Source organism: Rosa rugosa, chromosome 1, assembly GCF_958449725.1.
Source record: "Rosa rugosa chromosome 1, drRosRugo1.1, whole genome shotgun sequence".
In the NCBI taxonomy this organism is placed as follows: domain Eukaryota; kingdom Viridiplantae; phylum Streptophyta; class Magnoliopsida; order Rosales; family Rosaceae; genus Rosa; species Rosa rugosa.
The window spans coordinates 16401370-16423635 of NC_084820.1; the positions used below are offsets into that span (position 1 = coordinate 16401370).

At 39.1% G+C, this 22266-nt stretch overlaps 4 protein-coding genes across 4 annotated transcripts; 3 read left to right on the plus strand and 1 right to left on the minus strand.

Moving 5' to 3' along the window:
• The first annotated feature begins 346 nt into the window (after positions 1 to 346).
• LOC133721017 (beta-1,4-xylosyltransferase IRX14-like) lies at positions 347 to 4830 on the plus strand. The gene is made up of 3 exons (XM_062147523.1): positions 347 to 1408; positions 1584 to 2144; positions 4181 to 4830. Exons 1-3 carry the CDS (start codon positions 663 to 665, stop codon positions 4419 to 4421), a joined length of 1548 nt encoding a protein of 515 aa, XP_062003507.1. The 5' UTR covers positions 347 to 662; the 3' UTR covers positions 4422 to 4830.
• Positions 4831 to 4858: 28 nt separating this feature from the next.
• LOC133721024 (uncharacterized) lies at positions 4859 to 6202 on the minus strand. The gene has a single exon (XM_062147533.1). The coding sequence runs from the start codon at positions 5339 to 5341 to the stop codon at positions 5147 to 5149; it is 195 nt and encodes a 64-aa protein (XP_062003517.1). The 5' UTR covers positions 5342 to 6202; the 3' UTR covers positions 4859 to 5146.
• A 3811-nt stretch (positions 6203 to 10013) lies between these two features.
• Positions 10014 to 12536, plus strand: LOC133721032 (cysteine proteinase mucunain-like). Its single transcript, XM_062147544.1, has 4 exons — positions 10014 to 10517; positions 11449 to 11684; positions 11769 to 11909; positions 12096 to 12536. Exons 1-4 carry the CDS (start codon positions 10082 to 10084, stop codon positions 12345 to 12347), a joined length of 1065 nt encoding a protein of 354 aa, XP_062003528.1. The 5' UTR covers positions 10014 to 10081; the 3' UTR covers positions 12348 to 12536.
• A 2709-nt stretch (positions 12537 to 15245) lies between these two features.
• On the plus strand, positions 15246 to 16322 carry LOC133713830 (uncharacterized). Its single transcript, XM_062139888.1, has one exon. It carries the CDS (start codon positions 15246 to 15248, stop codon positions 16320 to 16322), a length of 1077 nt encoding a protein of 358 aa, XP_061995872.1.
• Positions 16323 to 22266: the final 5944 nt, after the last annotated feature.

Sequence of the window (22266 nt, forward strand, 5' to 3'; positions counted from 1 at the left end):
CCTTTTGACCTTTTTCAACCGGTCAACCACTCCTATAAGATAACTTAATCATTTTTCAACTTTCCCAAATTACACCCACCAAAAAAAATTCAAATTCCCAAAATAAAAACTCAAAACTCAAAACGATGCGTTTCGGGGTCCAAATCCAGTTGGTCCGTCCCCATCAACTCCCCCAAGTCTTAGGTCTCACTCCACGTACCAAATTAGTTGACCTCAACGAGAAAAACATTTAAAACACGAAAATCATTATTAAGAAAATTAATTACAAAACAAGGAAGAAATAATTCCATCTAATTTTGGGCCCGAAAACCATGGGCCGGAGTCTCTCTCTCTCAGTCTCTCTCCCTTCCCGTCTTCTTTGTGTCAACTGTGACAAGCTGAAAAGCTAAGCAAAGCACCAAACTTTGAATTCTATATCGATTCGTAAACTCGAAGAAAACCAAAATGTTGGATTAAACTAACAAATCACCAGCTTAATTTCACAATCATCTTCACCAAAAACCCCCCACCCTCTTTTTTCTCTCTCCCAAATCGTCCATGGCTTCAAAGCAACTCAAGCTCATATAATTGAACCACAACACCACACCACAACACTTCCAATTCTTCCCCACCAACTCCCTCTTCTTTCTCTCTCTAGGAGTTTAGAGAGAAAGAGAGAAGAAATGAAGCTCTCGGCGTTGCATCAGAGCTACCTGAACCGCCGCAGCAACAGCTTCAGGGGATCCGGGCCGTTGGATTCGTCTTCGGACGGCGGGATTAAGTCACCGGCGACGATGTTCTGGCTTGTGCTACATGGACTCTGCTGCTTGATAAGTCTGGTTCTTGGTTTCCGCTTCTCTCGCCTTGTGTTTTTCTTCTTGTTCTCTACATCCTCGACGAATCTATACTCGGGGCCGTTCCGGTCGGCGTCCGAGCTCATCGGAACCCTAGACATCCCCGCCATTTCGAATCCGGTCGCGGATCGCCACTTCCAGCTCAACCGGAGCTCCACGACCTCCGGGAGCTCCAGCAGCCGCGTCGTCGTCGGCCGGCACGGGATCCGAATCCGGCCGTGGCCGCACCCCAACCCGACGGAGACGATGAAGGCGCACCGGATAATCGAGACGGTTCAGAGGGAGCAGAGGAGGCAGTTCGGGGTCAACAACCCGAGGAAGGTCATTGCGGTCACGCCGACGTATGCTCGGACCTTCCAGGCGCTACATTTGACCGGAGTTATGCACTCGCTTATGCTTGTACCTTACGACGTCGTTTGGATCGTGGTGGAGGCCGGTGGGGTTACTAATGAGACGGCTTCTATTATTTCCAAGTCGGGGCTTAACATTATTCACATTGGCTTCGATCAGCGGATGCCTAATACTTGGGATGGTCGCCACCGCTTGGAGGCTCGGATGCGGCTTCGTGCTTTGAGGTATAAATTCCATTGCTTTCAGTTCATATGCTTGATTTAGTTATGTATTTCTGTTTGATTGCTCGACAGTCTAATTAGTTGTGAGAATTGAAGCAATTAAAGATACCTTTTTCAGTTTTCAATTTGGATTGCATTTGGTTTATGCGATTGACTTTGTGATTGTGTGATGGAGCAGAGTTGTGAGAGAACAGAAGTTGGATGGGATTGTGATGTTTGCAGACGATAGTAATATGCACAGTATGGAGCTTTTCGATGAGATGCAGAATGTGAAATGGTTTGGTGCTGTTTCGGTTGGAATACTTGCTCATTCGGATAATACAGATGGATCGTCTGAGTCTGTGATTCAGAGCAAGGAGGAGGGGGACAATCCAATAATGCCTATTCAAGGTCCTGCTTGTAACTCATCCAATAAGTTGGTTGGTTGGCACACCTTTAATTCATTGCCGTATGTGGGAAAGAGCGCAAATTATATTGATGACAGAGCGCCTGTGCTACCACGGAAGCTGGAGTGGGCTGGGTTTGTGTTGAACTCCCGGTTGCTTTGGGGTGAAGCTGAAGATAAACCAGAGTGGGTTAATGACCTAGATACCTTAGGTGGGGCTGATGAGGTTATAGAGAGTCCTCTGTTCTTGTTGAAGGACTCGTCTATGGTCGAGCCACTTGGAAGTTGTGGGCGCCAAGTTTTGTTATGGTGGCTTCGTGTTGAAGCTCGTTATGATAGTAAATTTCCTGCCAGGTTAGTCTTTCATCTTTGCATCTTTTATTCAATAAATCAATATTATTATATTGATCGATAAAAATTGGTAGTTCATTTTGACATTACAATGATATGTATTGTTTGTGCAATTTGCGTGGTCTCTTCAATAGCATTTGCATGTTAAAAATATCAACCAGATGTTAGCATTGCCTTGAACTTGTGCATGGTTGAAAAATATATACCAGACGTTAACTTGTGCATAGGTTAAAAATATCCACCAGACATTAGCCTTGCCTTGAACTTGTGCATAGGTTAAAAAAAATTTCCAGAATTTGGACCTTTGGTCGATTGTCTTTCCTGTCTTGTATGATTTATTCACCTGTTGATGGCCAGCATCCTAGGTGTGGCAATTTACCATTCTTGATTCATGTTACATATTTGTAACAGAAAGATAGATGCTCCACTATCTAGTTTTCATGTCTTGTGAATCCCATTGGTGTGATGTCCTGTGATATACAAATAGACGATACTGATCAACACTTGGTCTAAATTTTAGGTGCTTATAATATTTGAAGGTCTTTATGTACATTGGTAGATATTTCCCTTCCAATTTAACTGACTTCTCATATCCAACTTTAAAGTCAAGTGCCTAGAATTTGGGAACTATTCCTTCGCAACTCCTAATATGTTAGTGCTATCAGCCTGATATGCTTAACAAATTTCATGTATATTGGTGCCATGGTTCTTTGGAGTTGTTATATCTTCATTTCTTTGCTTAACTTGCTTAACCCTCCCATCTCAACTGTCCACAAATGTAGAAACTTTTCGGTCCAATTCGCTAAAGTTGACTTTAGAATTTAGTTCTTTTGCTATTTATTTGCCAAGCATGCTGAGAACTGGCCACATGTGGTCTTGTAATTGTACAGGCTCTACATCTCAGAGCTTGATTCACCTTAGATATACATAGCTTTCACCCCTACTCATTAGTGATTGCATCAAGAAATCAATGCAAATTTTAGCTCTTGAATGGTCGGATGGTTTAAATGATCCCCAACGGTCGAATCTATTGTAATATTTTAAGTGAGATAACGCATTCTTGTTTTTACTTGGTTTATTATGCTCATAAATTAAAGTAGCACTGTCTTACATTTGAGTGCAAGTTTTCATTTGCTGTTCATGATGCAAGTATTGGGTTTTAAGTGACTTAAGATGAAATAACATCTGACTTCGGGTAACATCATTGTAATTGAGTTGGCAAAAATATTATTTGTTCTTTACAAGAAATTTTAGTAATTATGCTAGAATTGGTTTTGATTCTCAAGTGTTAGTAAACATTTAAAGTCAGAATCAATCGAATTCTCATTCATTTTAGTGCAAATGGCTTATTCCCATTCTTTATTATTTGAATTCATTTGCATGCACAATTAAACGTGCCATAACGTCGTATGTGAGATTGGAGAAAATTCTGGTTTTGTCAATTGCCGATGGTAGTTGTCGTATGGCTGTGGTGATCATCAAACTGAAGTTTTGTTTATTATGGGAAGTGTAATGTTGTATTCTAGAGTATAATGTAATTGTTGTCTCACATCTCAATAGTTAGTTTTTCAGAGCGATAGGAAAATATTGTTGCCACAACCTTGTACATATTGTTTTCTATCTCTTGAGCTCACAAGTGGTGAATCTGGTTGTGGAATTCCATACGTGGTGGTTGGAATGTTAAGGATACAATCTCTTTGATCTCACCTTAAAAAAATATCATTCGGTTTGTTCAAGTATTGTCTCAGATATTGTAGTTTGTGAGGTCTCGACAATTCTGGTTAGACAATCAGCCTTCTATAGCCGCACCCAGAGTTAATTTTGTGTTTATTTATGCTTTCCTATAACATTTTTCTTTTTTCGTTTTATACTTCAGACATTGTGTTTTTGTGTTGTTTATGTTGGTGGTGTGTCTGTTGAACTCTGGTGATTGGATAATCAATAGTGAAATTTCCTTTTTCTAGAATTGCGTAGTTGATATTTATCGTAGTGGGAGTTTCCTCTGCACTCCATTTGAGCTAGAATTTTTGTGTGCACAGATGGACAATTGATCCTCCTTTGGAAATCACTGTACCATCAAAACGTACGCCATGGCCAGATGCTCCTCCAGAACTCCCATCTAGTGGAAAAGTAGAAATCAATAGAGTCGAAGAGCGTACAGTGAAACGCACAACAAAAATTCGAGCACCCAGATCGAAGAAAAGTTCTCGAAGCAAGAGAAAGCATGAGACCAAAACGACAGACGTGCAAGCTTCTGCAAGGCATACTGAACAAATCTGAAACACTTTGCTATCCACGCTCACAATATATACTGCTGTGTGAATTTGAGACTTCGGTCTTCAGCATCAAGAAAACATAGTTCAAGAGGCAGAGAAGCAAATGGTCACAACCGGTACATATGGTAAGGCACCTGTATTAGGAGGCCAGTTATGTGCAATTAAGTTTGATTCTCACCTTAGTTTCACAATTTTTTCGTTTTTTTCTTCGTTTGGGTGCTTAATATTCCGGCCTCATGAGTACCTTGACACCCGACCTGAGTCATGTTGCATCTACTGGCTTTTAGGAAGTTGTATCCAATATGCTTCAAAATTTTATACATATCTAAATAGGAATTATAGAGATGTGTTCAGGTGTTGGATTTGCTAGTAACGATACCAAATGTAATAAAATTTCCATTCATTTCAAACAATGGCTCTCGGATTCTACTCGCAGCAACTGCACGACTGGTTTTGACCGACTATAGTCGGTTAATCCTTATACTTAAACAGTACAAGGATGAACTAATTATAAGAAAATAATACATTAAAAAAAAAAAAGTGCCGACGAAACCGAGCTTAGCACAGAAAGATTAAGAAACTGATCAATCGAAAAAAGAAGGTTGAGAAACTCAATTTTTTTAGTCTTGATACACACCATACACTTTAAGCTAGAAACTATTGCTAAAATTGAAAGACATTATTTCATGGTGAGAGCCCAATCCGAAATATATGTTTTGAAAACCCTCTTTATTTCTTCCCACTTTTCTTGAGGCCAGATCCTCCAAAAGTCCCCTTCTGTTGGGCCTTGGCTTTGAGCTCCTTCAGTGCCTTTTCCTCATCTTTCTTCTTCTGAAGCTTGGCCAAATCATCCTCATCGTACTCCTTCTTCGCCGCCTTGGGTTGTTTCAGTGGCTTTGCTTTTCCACCTTGCTTGGTCGACATGGCTGCGATCTAGAGTTTTTTTTTGGTCGGTAAACAAAACAAAGATTTTGTTTTTCGGGTTGATTGAACTTTAAATGGAAAATACAATGTAAGGGGCGTATTATATAGAACACTAATCCATGAGCTTCTAGGAAAACAATAAACCCTAAACATAAAGGAAATAAGACCAAATCCTATTCCTTATAACCCAAGGCAAGGAATCATTATTTAACAAGAAAACTGAATCCTAAACTTATTTCCGAAATCCAAAATACATTAGGAAAACACAATATCATTTTTTTTTTTTTGCTTATCCTTTGAATTTCGGTTTTTTGATTATTTTATATGCAGATATTATTGCACTGCACAAGAAAACCACTTCACTGAAGAGAAATCAGTGTGGGTACTTGAGCAGTTTCTGTATGCATACCAGTGCAAAGAATACATATAAAAATAGAGCAGTTAAAGATTTTGAGAGTGGTTTTATCAGGCTAATGTTTCCAGAAGACATTTATGAAGGGTCACGGGGCTTATGGGTTTGCTGTAGTTTGCATCAGAAAAATTTCAGAGGTGACTGAAGAAGATGATGGAAGGGATTGCGTGAGTTTGGCATTGGGTATGGAGAACAGGAGAAGGGTGTTGATTGGTTATGGAGTGGCAACAAAGTTAGATAGATAGCAGAGACGACTGTTAGTTGGATAACGTGACCAACCATTTCCAACTCCAAGGGAAAACAAACACTACGAGATGAAATTGACCCATCAATAGTCTCTATATTCGTTTTTTTTTTTGGCCAAGAACCACTGCTATTGGAAATGGGGATAAAGAAAGCGTGTGGCTTCTGAGGAAAGCACCGTCCATTGCTTTTCTTTTCTCTACATGCTTCCTTTTTCTTTGGATCGCTTCCATGTGCGATTCACCATGAACATCATCTCCGACATCTCGTTATCTTCTCCTCGAAGTCTCTTTTATCTTTTAACGTTTTTGATTTTTGATTTTTTTACTTTTGACGTAGACTACATTTAGTTCGCAAAATAAAATTATCAAAAAAGCAATGTTATGCACTATCAAGAGTAGTATGATTGAGAATTCAAGTTGAATGAACAATTTAGCTTTAAATTTTGCAACAAATCTTTGCCTTTTAAGTAAAGTAGAAAATGTAAAATTACATGTAAAATGAAACCAAACTAGTCACTCATCTCAATAAATATAGAAAGAAAATTTGAAGAACACAATGTACAACAGTCACCAACTAAATGATCTAATCTATGAGCAACACGTTTTCCGACGTAAATTCTATAGTGCATGAATTAATGTTGTAGTCAAAATAAAATAACTCCCAATCAAGTTTAGTTTGCTCAAATATCTTAAAAGACATAGCTACCACGCTCATTTGGGTGTACGTAGTCTTATGAGCAAAATGATGTCAAATGGCTGTGAATTTTTTACCTAACTTCTAATAGACGATATGTTAAAAAGTTACAAATGTTATAAGTTGAATACAATAGAATAGATATGTACTCTGGCAACTACATTGTTGTGTGATTTCTTTATTCATTCGAAATACATGGTTATAATTATATATATATTTTTGCGAAATAAATTTATTTACAATAAATATATCATGGTACGTTTCATAAGTAAAATTTAATGATTATAATCGAATAAGTTGTAAAGGAAGGAACTCTCCTGAAAAGAAAAAAACTCAATATTTGCTCCGCAAAAACAGGAGACAGAAACTAGGGTTTGGGAAACTCAGGGGATTGTTCAGCGCTGGTTCGGCGGCGCCTCCGCGTCGACCATGGCTTCTGGCCTCATCGACGGATGGTGGGTGTTGCCAGACTGGTTCGTGGAGTCTCGTGGCTTCAGGTATTGCTTTTTCTTCATTGGTCTGGGCTCTGTATGATGCGTCTCTCCTCTCAGGCGGTAGCGCAGGCGTGGTTGATGGGCGATTGGCGATCGACGAAGGTGCAAACATGGAGTAGGTGGCCAGCAACCAGATTGTGGCGGCGGCATGCCATGGATTGTATGGGGCTGGTTACTGATCTACGTTGTGTCGATAGTCGGAGCCTTCGATGATGGAGCTTTCAATGGTGGTTTCAGGCTCTCAACCCGATGGAAGCAAACAGGCGGCAGGGTACAGTTAATTTCTTCCTGGTTTTTGGTTTGGGTATGTGGTTTTGGTCTGGATCCCATCGAAAACCGGCAGGGGGTTTGGTGTGGATTGTTGCGTGGGTTGCAGTTCTTCGGCGAGACGAGCTCGAAGGGATTGATTTATGGTGGTGGTTTGCCGGCGGAACACCTGGAGGAAGAGAAGAGGAATGCAGCGGCTGGTTTGTGCTTTTGTTTAAGGTAGTTTTCTTGGTTAGGAATTTGGTTAGGTTTTTCTGGTCGTTAGTATGTCCCTACTCATTTGAGCTAGGGTTGGGTCAAGTTGAGGTGCCATGGATGTGGTGTCTTTCCTGGGGACGAATTGGTCTATTGTTGGTTTTATCTTATGGTCAATGTGCTGACGAGCGATCCTTGCACGTGGTCTGGTACATTTGGGACACGGTGTGGAAGATGGCGTTGTCTATGAGGTAGTATCGATATTCTCGGGATTCTATGTAGCCCGAGAGGTTGGGCGATATAGGTGGTTAGGGGTTGGGCCCTTTCGGCTAATGGAGGTCATTTATGACGGACCCGTAACTGGTTTAGGTTTCAGGGAGGAGAGTAGGGAATTCTTGTCCACCCACCGGTCTATCCTGTTTTATGTAATCTGGTTTATTTTAATAAAAGTTTTTTATCCTAAAAAAAAAAAAAATTGTAAAGGAAAAATAACAACGGGTGGTGACGTGGTGTTATCATTCTCTCTCATTGTTGTTTGTACTTGTTACATGTTTATAAGATTTTTTGCTCTATCACTTCAAAAATCATTTCTACTTCTCAATTTGTTTCAACATTAAAAAGGAAAATTCATTACGTCATGAAGATTTTGTAATTATGATTTTTCTTGTTCTTTCCATTCAATTATGTAGTCTCAATGCAATTGGTATTGAACCTGCGTACATTTCCAGTCACATTAATTCCCAGGTCAATTTTTTCTGCTTACACGAGGATTGGGTTTGCCCATGCTTTTTTTTTTTTTTTTTTACGGGACATCCATGCTTTGTTCATTACTTCCATCTATAGTAAGACCGGAGAATGAACATACCTACTTTTCCAGTCTCATTGCCTTTCCCTTCTCTAAGGAAAACAAGAAGAAAATTCATGATTTCATAAAGAAATAATAAAGATGAGAGTGATTTCGTGGCGTACGTAATGCCCCGTTTTTCTTTTGCCTTTTCCATGGATACTTTTAACTTCTCCCGCACGCAGTTCCAGGTTCTTTGACTGGTAGATCGGAGAAGAAAACCTCACCGCAAAGTAAACCAGTAAATTCTCCGAACGTGGCAGAGACCCATTTGGTTGCATGACAAAGATCTTCCTTTTCCTTCCCTCAACTTGGGCAAGTTCCAAGTTCCAAGCCCCGAGTTATTGCTTGCAACTTGGGGTTTTCTCTTTCCTCCACACTCCTACAGAGCTTTAAACTAGTAATTGTCCCTCTGCCAAACCGTAGACGATTCCGGTTGGCTCTTGTATTTATCTTCACCAACCAGTCTCTCCAACTCACATGCTGTGTTGCAGTTTTTGCTCACATGATCAAAACCTTACCTTATGATTTTGAATGCTACGGTGCGTGATCGAATCGGCGTGAGTCTGTTCATAATTCTGATCCAGTGGCAATTATATTGTTCCGCAATTCCCAATATAACTAACTATTCTGCCCAGCAAAACAAGGGGTGGCAACTCCGATCAAATGGACTCACTCCCGTAGTCTGGTGTTGGTTTTACATGCTACTCTAGCAGTGATTAGAAAACAATTTTACATGTATATGTAAGGTTAATAGTCATGTAACAAAAGAACTCCAGCTAGTTTCATGACTTGTGTCAAGCAACAAAAACATAAATTTCATATTCTCAACTCCTCCTTTTAGGTATGGTTAAAGATTGAACTGCTCCTAACATTACACGAAACTAGATGTGTAGTTTGGTGTTGCTTGACATTGATTAGTGCTAAGAAGTCAAAGATTGATTAATTTGGTTCACAAAATTGCTAGAAAATGAGTGTAAAATTTACTTGTTATGTTCCCAAATGGAACCAATTTATTTATTTATTTATTTTTTTTTTTTTGTTGAAAATGGAACCCAAAACTTAGGAGCTAAGCTTATGTCTCTCAATGAAAAATAAAGACCAAAGTCATTTATGCTGTCCTTAAGCATGAAAATATTTTACTCATCAATAATAGAGATTACAAGTATTTTTCGTTCGCATCACTTTTAAATATGTTTTCGTTTAGAATACATGAAAGTTTTATTTTGCTACGTTAGTCGGTGACAATTAAAATCATGTAGAACACACTTGTACACAATACCTATGACGATTTTATTGAATGATTCAATTCAAAACCTATAACCTACAACCTAAATGTTACATAAATGTAGAATTCCCAATCCTATTTTTATTCTAACAATTTTCTTCCTCATATCATTGATGACCACTTGTTGATAATATATATATATATATATATATATATTTTTTTTTTTCTACCCAAATATTTTCAAATATTAAAACAAACCCCACTTTTCCTTTATAAACCCAATACGCCTCTCACGTTATGCACACCATCACTTGGGTGAAAAACACCAACAAACCCCAAACGGTGAGACTTCTCCTCAACCATGTCAACCACCATGACCCTAACCCTCTTCAGCCTCCTCTTCCTCTCCTTCACCCTCTCCCACGCCTCCAGCCTCCGCACCGAGGCTGAGGTCCGGGAGCTCTACCAGCACTGGCTGGTCAAGCACCAGAAAGTCTACAACGGCATCGGAGAGGAGGAGACCAGGTTCCAGATCTTCAAGGACAACTTGAAGTTCGTGGATGAGCACAACGCTGAGAACAGGTCCTACAAGGTTGGCTTGAATGCCTTTGCCGACTTGACCAACCAGGAGTACCGGGCCAAGTTTCTCGGCACCCGCTCCGACCCCAAGAGGAGGATCATGAAGGCCAAGAAACCTAGCCTCAGGTACGCTGTGCGCCCCGATGACAAGTTGCCGGAATCCGTGGACTGGAGAGCTTTGGGGGCTGTTAATCCGATCAAAAACCAAGGCAGCTGCGGTGAGATATTTTTACTTTAAACTTCTTCTTTTTTCTTTTTCAGTAAAGTAAATTTTTTAGGTTATTTAGTGGATCAAGGAGTTCTGTTTCGTGCAGAGTTGGTCACCCATGATAGATATTTTTCTTTGTGAAATAATAGGTTTGGTAAACTCTAAACTACCCTCACAAGATTGACTATATTACCTTAATATATTGTTTCTTTAGGTAATTTTAGATAATATATTTCGATTTGATGTTAAATTTACCCTCTTATTAGCTGAAAAAACCGATAGAAAACGTAAATATATTTATGATAGAGTTTGTTCTAGTTATTACTAGCATGGGATTTGGTTTAGTGGCAAAATTAAGATAGAATTGTTTCATATAATCCAGTGTAAAAGATTTATCTATTTTAAGGACTTTGTATTAACACTTTTAACAGTCATGAATTTCATATTAAAAAGTGTAGCCTCATCTTCTCCATGTGCACTCCACTAAGAAGAAAGTAATATGCCTTAAATGGTGGAAGCTTGCTTTGCACTGGATTTGTTGAATTTCTTCATGGAAAAGAAAAGAACTTGTTCAATAAATGGAGTAATAGACTGTTAGATAAGGGTAGAGGTGCAGGTGCTTGCTACTAGTAGTTTGGACTTTCAGCCCAAAGATAAAAGTAGTTTGGACTTTCGGTTGGAAGTTGTGGATTCCTTCTGGCTTTTCCTACTGCTCAAGTTAAAATAGAATATTCAACTTTTTATAAAAAATTGTATAATTATTTGTGCTTGATGATTTCATCCTTCAACATGAGGACAACAAAAGGTCAACTTTTCTTATATATCTAAAATTTTGGCATGGGCCCTGGTGGACCTATAGACTAGGCCCACTTTGTATATGCAGCCCAACCCAACTCACAAAATCTCTCTTCTAACTGTTGTTCATTTTTCTTGTGTTACAGGAAGTTGCTGGGCATTTTCAACAGTGGCTGCAGTGGAAGGCATAAACATGATAACCACAGGAGAACTAGTCTCTCTCTCAGAGCAAGAGCTTGTTGACTGCGACAGGACTTACAACGCTGGCTGCAATGGAGGCCTTATGGACTACGCCTTTGAGTTCATCATCAAAAACGGTGGCATGGACACTGAATCAGACTACCCTTACAAAGCAGTCAACCAACAGTGTGACGTTTCTTTGGTTAGTACATTGATTTGGGATACTAATAATACCCGATCATTGTTTTCTGGAGTACTTTGTTTGACATTATTGAGTTAATTACAGGAGAGCAACAAGGTTGTTACCATTGATGGGTATGAAGATGTTCCAGCTTTCAATGAGGAAGCTTTGAAGAAAGCTGTGGCACATCAACCTGTAAGTGTTGCCATTGAAGCTGGTGGCATGGCTCTTCAGCTTTATGATTCGGTAAGTAATCTCCTCTCCTTCACCTAGTTAGTACCAAACAACATTGAACTCATTGGTATTTCATTTAGTCAATATGAATCCACCCCAAGATGCTGATATTGTGCACAAAATCTTTTGAGTCATGTCATTGAACACATTAAGGCAATGAATTGTGCAACTGATTCTGTTTTGGTTGGTGATTTGTAGGGTGTGTTTACCGGTGAATGTGGATCAGCACTGGATCATGGTGTGGTTGCTGTTGGGTATGGCACAGAGAATGGTGTGGACTACTGGCTTGTGAGGAACTCATGGGGAACCAACTGGGGTGAGAGTGGATATTTCAAGATCGAGCGCAATGTGAAGAGCATATATACTGGCAAGTGTGGTATTGCCATGGAGGCTTCTTACCCAACCAAGGATAGTGCACAAAACCCAATCCAGATGGTCACCAGCATGTGAAAACCAGCATTTGAAAAGAGGACTAGGCTGTTGTGATTCTTGGGATATACCATTGTTTGTAAATAGATTTAAATACCATGAAACTGCACCACCTGGAAAACTGATTCTGGTGCAATTCAATTTCAATGCATATTTCGATTGAAAGTTTAGTTTGGATCAATCAAATCAACAAGGCATTTCCTTTTGTAAGTCATTTGTGTTGTTATTGTTTGCTCTGTAAAGTTAGTTCATGGTAGTAACCAATATCCACTCGCATAACATATGATCTACTCTGTTGAAGAGGGAAAGCAGGGAAGGGCTAAAACAAGCTTATTGATGATAAAATGGTATGATTAATATCAACATTAGTATAAAAAAACGCTTTGATCAGAGTTGTGTACATTGCAAATAGCCCATCAGGATACTATATTGCCAATTTGATAGGGCGTTTGGAATTCGAAATGTCACTGAATCCTACAAACTCAGTAAAGCTATAAGCCTAGCCTTCAATTCTAAAGTACAGGACTTTATGATGCATTAGTATCTTGATTCCCCTCTGAAATTGTTTAGTATGTTCACACTACGCAAGTGGAAGGACAATGATCTCCAAGAGTCCAAAATATAAATTGAAATTATCTTGAAAACCTCCGATGCATATATGTGCAAATGTGATTTGGGAATCCTTGCATATTATAAAGAGAGGATAGAACAAGCAAATTATGAAGAAGTACTGGATTCTGGGATCCACGAAGCACTTGTTCAGTTCTGCAAATAACAGTTATCTTCCAAGCACATAAGAGTAGGAGAACCACATATTCGTGATGTAAATTATTGTATCATATCAATTTACTAGTATTTGTACAAGACTACAAGTTGCTAAAATTCATTACAACTTGATTGGCCTTCAACAATTTGAACCATTCAGCATGCATAATAAGGACAACTCTAGCACTGCATGTTAATTGCAATCTGTAAAATTCCTACATCAGTTCAAAACAATTATGCTGAAAAAGAAAGTCCACTACTGGGACGCCCCATCAGCATCTGTCTCTGATCAAACATCATCTTTTCAAGAGTCTGGCACTGGATATGCGATCGAAAAGTGAGTCTATGCAAGAAAATTTTTAGATTTTAAAATCTAAGGAGGTTCTTAGCATAGAAAGACTATATATATATATATATATATATATATAGCGAGGTTAGAGTTTAGGGTCACTTTTCGGTCTCATATTCACATCTCGACCGTTCAGTTTTTAGGTACTAATGTATAAGATCATCTCTGCAAAATTTCAGCCAAATTGATGGTCTTTAAGGTCTCTAACTCGCTTAAACCAATGGACAAACTGAATCTGTCCAACATGAACCGTACTAGCGTTAAGGCAGTTATCAATGCCTTAATGACCATCAATTTGGCTGAAATTTTGTAGAGATGATCTATACATTAGTACCTAAAAACTGAACGGTTGAGATGTGAATATGTGACCGAAAAGTGACCCTAAACCCTAACATTGCTCTGAAATTTCAGAGCGAGGCCTCGCTTTGGATAGGATCTGTATATATATATATATATATATATATATATATATATATATATATATATATATATATATATATATATATATTTTGATTTAGTATCTGATCAAAGTTAGAAAACTGCCCAATGATTTCCATTCGTGCTTTGTAGTTTTATTTTTATTATGTTGCTAAAGATGATCACTCGATGGAGATTTAAAACAATAAAATGCAAACTATTCAGATCTAGCAAATACATTGCAGACCGGATATGAGATTTCCATAGACATTCAAGGGTTCCCCTACAGTAAGGTCGAATATATGCATGTTTCATGTGTATTCAAAGACTTGGTGGGCAGTGATGACCTACTATCAATTATAACTTACAACCCCAGGAGTCCATGGCATGCAGAAATTAGCAGCTTCTAGGGTTTTATCTTCATTGGGATTCTTTATGTTATGCGTCTCTTTCCCATCCCTACTATCAATCATTGCTTCTGAAGTGTAATCCATATTTGGCTTGAAATTCGACTCGTCTCTAATTCTAAATTTTCTCCACTCTCCTCAAACGGTACCTTGGCAATTACAAGTGGCATGGAAGAATTGTGTGCATCGAATTTCAATGATGCAATTTCGTTGTTCACATATCTTTCGTGAAGGGAACCAAGTGCTTGATGCATTGGCCAATTTGGTCCTTCATGTACGGGCTTTACTTGGTTTGATTCATCTCCAAACTTCATTAATCAATTTTGCTTTAGAGATAAATTGGATCTTCCTAGTTTTCGTTTTAGATGATTTCTTTTGTTTTGGAAGGCGGGATGTTGTCTATCCTTCCTCATCACTGGTACTTTCTTTTTTGATGGTGTAGGATGTCATCTCCCCTGCTTGCATCTCCCTTTATTTTTAATAAATCTTTGGGTGGTTCTAGTTGGACCTCCAAATTTGTTATTTGGACCTCCCATATTTAGTATACATTTAATTTACTTTTTAGAATACTTGAAAAGCTAAGTAAACCTCCTTATTTTTTACCAAAACGCCCTTGAACATGAGATATAACAATTTGTTACGCAATTTTTATCTCTATCTTCAACCATGAGGAGAAGAATGAATCAAAATCACATGATATTGTTCTCTTATAAGTAGGTCTCTCCTCCACCAAAATTTTGAAATTTTCTTAAATTAAATTAATTAAATATTATGATATACTTATTAGTTATTACTCGATCTTCCAACCCATTACCCTTGAAATCCTTCTTTTAGCAAATTCAAAGGGGTTCCTTTGAATTTGCTAAAAGATAACCCACTGGAAAATTCGGGTTAATTAACTCTGGTACGAAAATGCGCTTACACGCGCGGGTAGGGGAAAAAAAGAAAACCAGCGTCCAAGGGTTTCGCCCTTACGCCGCCATGGCGGCTTCTACCTCCGTCGAGCCAAGGGCGATCTGTCCTTGGTCTTTTCTGAATCCGACCCCGACCTTGGAAAATTCCTATCTGCCCCTGGCACAGACAACCAAACCAAAGACATTCGCTTCTATTGTTTCTGGGTCAGTCGAATCCACAGTTGCTCTTAGCCAACTGCCTGCTCCTGTTGTTCGTGGTGATACGACCTATGTTAAGATTAATGAAGCTTTGTATCAGGAACAACTGAAGACCTTCAAAACCAATTTGATTGGTAGATTACTTTTGCTCAAGGGATCTGCTCCATTGAAGCTTCATGATTTGAAGGCCTCCCGTACTTCTTTATGGAATCCTTCATCACCCTGGAGATTGGTTCCTTTGGGGAAGGGATATTTTGATATTCATTTTGATACAGAATCAGATATGCGAAGAATTTGGGGTGGGGGTACTTTTACTTTGGCTAGCGGGTTGTTTTGTCTCTCCCAATGGCAGCCGGATTTCAAGCCAGGGGACACTCTCCCTCAGACTCATTCGCAAATTTGGGTTAGGTTTTATGGATTGAGTCAAGACTACTGGCACTCGCAACATCTAATGGAGATTGCTCGTGGAGTGGGCACACCTTTGCAATTGGACATGGCTACTAAAGAAAAAGCATTTGGCTATTTTGCAAAAGTTCTTGTGGACGTTGATCTAGCTAGTAATCTGCCTTCTAGTCTGATGGTTGAAAGGGAGAACCATTGTTTTCCAATTGAAGTTATTTATGAGAATATGTGTGATAATTGTGGAATGGTTGGACACATCATTGATCATTGCAAGTGCATGATCAAAGATGTTAACAATTCTCATTATCTTAACGGTGGTGTGGAGAAGAAACAACAAACTAAGCCTGTGGTTAGGCAAGAGTACAGTGTAAAACCCAAGCTCCAAGCTCAACATCCTCAAACTTCTCTGACTGACAATGAGCCTCAACCCAGTAAGGAAGCTGAGATTCAGAATTTTGCAGACAAGGTCCTACTCAAGGTAGTGGATCAGGAGCTCGATCGAATTGCCGATCTGGTGCTTAATGAGCCAGTGACCACTCAGTAGAAACTAACTTCTACTGATATGGAACCTGTTGTTCAAAAAGTTTCTTCTAGCACCAATGATAAGGATATTGGCACTTTATCTTTGGACACCTCGGATGATGAACGCACTATCTCAGATGCTTTGGGATCCTATGTTAGTAATTCCATTAATAGCCAAATGCCACAAAAGAAAACCTGGCACCAAATAGTAGAGGAAGAACAATTAGAGGACCAGAGTGAGTCCAGCGCTACTCAGTCAAAGCATGAACTTGTACATTCACCACAGAATATTAATTCCATTTTAGAGAAAGGGGAAGCTAGTTTGTATAATTTGACATTGGAAGTGAGAACTGCAGTTAAATCAAAAGTGTTATCTAAATCCCAAAGGAAGCGGTTGCGGAAAAAAGTCCGTGACGCCTAGAGTAACTCACCAACCCCTCAGGGGGCTGTGATTTTGTCATATTCTCCATGAAGACAATTTTTTGGAATATTCGGGGTCTTGCAAATAACTCCACTAGACAAACTCTAAGTAGTCTAGTTAAAAAGCATTCTCCGGATTTTCTTTGCTTAGCAGAACCGTTGAAAAAAAAAGAAAAAAGAACCTCATTGGTGTTAATGATGGAGGTCAGCTTCATCCTAATCTTTGGCTCTTTTGTTCAGCTAACGTTGTTTCTCCTTTGATTTTATCTTCTTCTAGTCAGCATCTCTTTATGCAGTTTAATGTTAATGGTGTTCTTCATGGACTGGTCTGTGTTTATGCGGCAACAACAGTGGCTGGAAGAAGATCTCTTTGGCTTTCTTTAGCACAACTTTGTTCTAATTTTTCGGGGCCGCTATTAATATTGGGTGACTTCAACGCTATTCTGGGGGCTCAAGAAAAATCTAGTGGCAACTTACCTCGCCGTGCTTCTTGTGATGAATTTCAAGCTATGGTAGACACTTGTGGTTTGATGCAAGTTGATATTAAGGGTTCACCTTTTACTTGGACAAATGGCAGAACATTGGGTGCTCATATTGAAATGCTCTTGGATAGGTGTTTTTGCTCTCTTCCTTGGTTGGACTCTTGGCCAGTTACTAGTTGCTCAACTTTAGTTAGACATTGTTCTGATCATAACCCACTTCTTGTGGTATTTGAGAAATTTTCTTCACAGGGTCCTTCTCCTTTTCGCTTCCAACCAGTTTGGGTTCAACATCCTCAGTTTTTATCATTGGTGAAGTCAGCATGGTCTTCTTTTATTATTTCTGGTTGCCCTCAATTTATTCTTCAGCAAAAACTAAAGCTTCTAAAGCCTATTCTTAAGGAATGGAATCATACTGTTTTTGGTAATGTAAATCTTGCTGTTGATTTAGCTCGTGCAAGTCTTGAGGAAATTCAGCTTGACATCTCTACTAATGGTTTTAGTGAGGAACGCTGCAAGAAAGAGTTAGATGCTCATAATGTTTTGACCAATGCTTTACTTATTCAGGATCAGTTTTGGTCTTCGAAAGCATGTGAAAAGTGGGTACAGGATGGGGATCGAAACACCTGTTATTATCAGAGAGTTGCAAAAATTCGCCATGCTCGTTCTTTTATTTCTCATCTTTGCATTGGTTCTGATTATCAAATAGATGTTAATATAATGCGAGAGCATGTTGTTGATCATTTCACCACGGCGTTTAGTGATGATGGGTTCTTGATTGACACTGGTCTTGTCTCAGAGCTTATCCTTTCTCTAGTGTTTTCGAAAGAAAATGACAGTCTAACGACAGTACCTTCTCCAGAAGAAATTAAACTGGTTGTTTTTTCTATGGATCCCGATAGTGCACCTGGTCCTGATGGCTTTAATGGGCATTTTGATCGTGCATGTTGGGATTTTGTTGGTTCAGATGTAGTTAGAGCTGTTCGTTCCTTTTTGAGATGGGGTACATTCTGCCTAATCTTAATTGCAGCTTTGTTGCTCTTCTCCCTAAAGTTTCGGATGCTGAGGTAATTTCCCAATATCGTCCTATTTCTATGGCCAATTTCATTTTTAAAATTATCACAAGGGTACTTGCTGACAGGCTTTCTCCTATTGCTTCTCGAATCATTTTGCTTTTCTTAAGGGTCGTCAAATTTCTGATTGTATCCTCCTCACTTCAGAATGTTTCAACCTTTTGGATACTCCTTGTGTTGATGGCAATATAGCTATTAAGTTCGATGTCGTTAAGGTTTTTGACACACTTAATTGGGGTTTTCTTCTGAGAGTGCTCACTGCCTTTGGTTTTCATGATACCTTTGTTCAGTGGGTGAGTTCCATTCTTGCTTCTATCAAGCTATCTATTCTCTTTAATGGTTCACTGGTGGGTTTCTTCAGTTGTAGTAGAGGGGTTCGCCAAGGTGTCCCGCTTTCTCCCTTTTTATTTTGTTTAGCCGAGGAAGTTCTTAGCAGAGGTATCACAAAGCTTGTCTCCTCTAGCAAGCTGAACCCTATTTCTTCTCCTCAAGGCATGAAAGCTCTAAGTCATGTTCTTTTCGCTGATGACATCATGATTTTCTGCAAAGGTAACAAGGAGGGTCTTAAAAATTTGTTAGACTTTGTTGATAATTATGGAGCAAATTCCGGGCAGTTAGTAAATAAAGGCAAATCTCATGTTTTTCTTGGAAAATCTGCTCAGCTGCGACGCACCTTGATTTCCAAATGGTTGGATATAAGTATTGGTGTGATGCCTTTCACTTATTTAGGCGTTCCCATTTTCTCTGGCCGCCCGAAGTGACTTCACTTTCAAGGGCTTGCTGATAAAGTTAAAAGTCGTTTCTCCCAATGGTGTGGAACCTCTCTTTCTATGGCTGGACGTTTAACTCTGGTAAATTCAGTGATTAATAGCATGCTTTCTCATAGTTTCTTCATTTATGCTTGGCCTAAAACAGTGTTATTAGACTTGCGGAGATGGGTGAGAAATTTTATCTGGTCAGGTAATGTGCTTACTGGTAGGTTTTCTACTGTTGTTTGGAACAAGTGTTGTGCTCCCAAGAATGAGGGTGGGTTGGGCCTCAAAAATTTTCTAGTTCTTAATCAATCTTTTCTTCTTCAAAAGTTCTGGGATCTTTTAACATCCTCTTCTTTAGCTGCGAATTTTTTTCACCATCGGTTTCTTGACAAGTTTGGGCAACCGTGCAATTATTATAAGCGTTCCTCTATTTGGCCTGGGCTTCGTCCTTTATGTATTGATATCAGGAAAGGTTCTCAATGGGTTGTCGGCTCCGGTTCTGAAATTGATTTTTGGAATCATGATTGGTTAGGCTCTCCCATTGTTGAGAGGTTAAATATTCCGCCTGCAGTAGCTAAGACAATTCAGTCTACGTTATCTTCATTCATTCATAATGGTAGTTGGGTATGTCTAGTGAAGTTACAGGCTATCTGTGCACCTATTTGGAAGGATGTTGCTGAGGTTACCCTCCCACGCAAGGCTAGTTTGGAAGACAGATTGGTTTGGAAAGCGGCAAAGGATGGGAACTTAACAGTTACTTTAGCTTATGATTTAAAGCGCACTCATTTTTCTAATGTTTCTTGGGCTAGGTTTGTTTGGCATTCAAGTTTTCGCCCTAGAAATCTTTCATCTTATGAAAATTTTTGCATGGACGTTTGCTTACTGATGGTATCTTACAACGTTGGGGTTTCCATCTATCATCGATCTGTTCTCTTTGTCGTCTTGGTAATGAAACCTCGCATCATCTTTTTTTTAATTGCTCATTTGCTGCTTCTATTTGGGGGAATGTATTGTACTTGTTTCAGGTGACTACTCCTTTCGCTGATATTTATTCTTTTTTTTTCCTATCCAATTTGCCATGGTTTTGGTTCCCAATTGAGTATTATATGGTGGGGTATGATTGGAGCTGGTTTTTATGCTATTTGCGGCATGCGAGAAACGCTATTCGTTTTCAGGATTCCATGCTGTCGGTGAGGACATTACACTATTCCATTCGGCTTCAACTATTTGAGATTGACTCCCTAAGTAAGGGAACCATGAAGAATTCAGTTGCTGAGCTTTTCATTCTGCGTCGGATAGGTATTCTTGGAAGACCCCCTAAAGCTCAAAAAATTATAGAGGTTATGTGGCATTCTCCTTCTATTTTACAAGTTAAGGTTAATACTGATGGCGCAGCTAGAGGCACTCCCGGTCCAGCAGGTTTCGGTGGCATTTTTCGTGATCATTTGGGGCGTGTGCTTGGTTTTTTTGCGGGGGCTCTTGGGGTGGCCTTTGCTTTGGAGGTTGAGCTTCAGGCAGTGATTCATGCTATTCATATTGCATCACAGAAAGGTTGGCGCTCCCTATGGATTGAAAGTGACTCGGCCTTGGTAATTCATTTTTTGTCTTCTCTTTAGAGTGATGTATCATGACGATACTCTACCAATTGGTTCAACTGTCGGGTTATGCTTGCATCGATGTCAGTGAAAGTTTCTCATATCTATCGCGAAGGCAATCAGGTAGCGGATTCTTTAGCTAATTTTGGGGCAAATCAGGTTGGTGTTCATTGGTGGGACTCTTGCCCTCCTTGTGCACTTGCGGCATATTCCCGAGATTTGGCAGGCCTTCCTAATTTCAGGTTTGCATAGTAGATGTTGGTTGCTTCTCTTGGGTTCTTCTTTTGGGGGTCCTTATTAGTCCTCAGTTTTTTCTCTTATTTACAGATAGGACGATTTGCTATCTTTAATGTTGGAAATTTCAGTCCAGTTGTAATGTTTCTTGGTATTGGGAGAGGTTTTGGTTTATGTCCCCCTCTTCCATCTTGTATTTTGTTTTTTATTATTCTAATAAAATAAAATAGAGGGACGGGGGGTGGCCGGGTTCCTTGGTGTAGTGGTCCCCTCTCTCTTATGGGGATGGTAGGCGCCTTGCGCAATGACCGCTAACGAGGGGCTAATATCGCCTAATCCTTTATTTTAATTAAAAAAAAATTCAAAGGTGTTCCAACAACATATCAAGATTGAGAACCAACCCTTTGATTAAAAAAATAATATATATATTTGTTTGGGAATGTATATGATTTTTCTAAAAAAATGGGATTATGTTAATGATAGGATATGGATCTTTAACGATTTGTAGTCGTTAATTGTAATTTGTACGTCATTAATTTCGTTTCTCTTTTTAGGCGTTTTGGGTTTGGCCGATGTTAAAAGAGAAGATGATTTTGGAAATGAAAGTTCATTACGGCAAGGCTGCCCTTGGAGATTTATGACCAAAAAAAAACCTTGAAGAAGATTGGTATGAGGCAATGAGCTTATCCTCAGAAGGTCTTATGCCTCTAACTACTACAAAACCCAGAAAACATTTGATATCTGATTCTTATGACGTGCGGCTTTTGTTTTTAGAAACACTGTCATACGACTATACAAGAAACAATTCCTAGGGTTATAATGTATTGTTAGACCGAAAACGCAAAAAAGAAAGCAAGAAGAGGTAATAAATAAGTAGGAACTTGCAATAGTATTGTCATTAATTGATTCCAGGTTAGATACTTACAATTTCCACATCCATGGTACCGGAGCACCAGAGAGAACAGATTGACGGGTATGCCACATGTTGCTAGGCCCAGTGTCAGGCTGCACGAGCTTTGATGCATGTGACATACTCAGTTTACATTGTTATTTCACATCATACATGAATGATGAATCTTGTAGCGTTTATTACTCTATTTCAGTATATATTATGGGCCAAAAGTAGATACCACAGCTTCAAGCCATGAAGTTATGCCAAATAGAAATATGGATAGACCGGGAGTAATGTTAAGTATATCACTTAAAAATAACTTTATGTTGTAATTAATAATGTCTTAAAAATCACCAAATACGAAACTTTCATTAGATAATGAAACTTTGCCACGTCAGGTAGTACACGAAAATGTAGACAAATAAGAGACGGTTAATTCACGTAAGAAGTGTGACAATTCCATTATGCTTTGACATGTGCTTTTAGTGTAAGAATCATAATGTGACATCATAGCAAGA

Coding starts and splice junctions, on each gene's coding strand:
- LOC133721017 (XM_062147523.1), top strand. CDS start 663: ATGAAGCTCTCGGCGTTGCATCAGAGCTACCTGAACCGCCGCAGCAAC. Junction 1,409..1,583: donor ATGCGGCTTCGTGCTTTGAG/GTATAAATTCCA, acceptor GTGATGGAGCAG/AGTTGTGAGAGAACAGAAGT. Junction 2,145..4,180: donor GATAGTAAATTTCCTGCCAG/GTTAGTCTTTCA, acceptor TTGTGTGCACAG/ATGGACAATTGATCCTCCTT.
- LOC133721024 (XM_062147533.1), bottom strand. CDS start 5,341: ATGTCGACCAAGCAAGGTGGAAAAGCAAAGCCACTGAAACAACCCAAG.
- LOC133721032 (XM_062147544.1), top strand. CDS start 10,082: ATGTCAACCACCATGACCCTAACCCTCTTCAGCCTCCTCTTCCTCTCC. Junction 10,518..11,448: donor CAAAAACCAAGGCAGCTGCG/GTGAGATATTTT, acceptor CTTGTGTTACAG/GAAGTTGCTGGGCATTTTCA. Junction 11,685..11,768: donor AACAGTGTGACGTTTCTTTG/GTTAGTACATTG, acceptor AGTTAATTACAG/GAGAGCAACAAGGTTGTTAC.
- LOC133713830 (XM_062139888.1), top strand. CDS start 15,246: ATGGCGGCTTCTACCTCCGTCGAGCCAAGGGCGATCTGTCCTTGGTCT.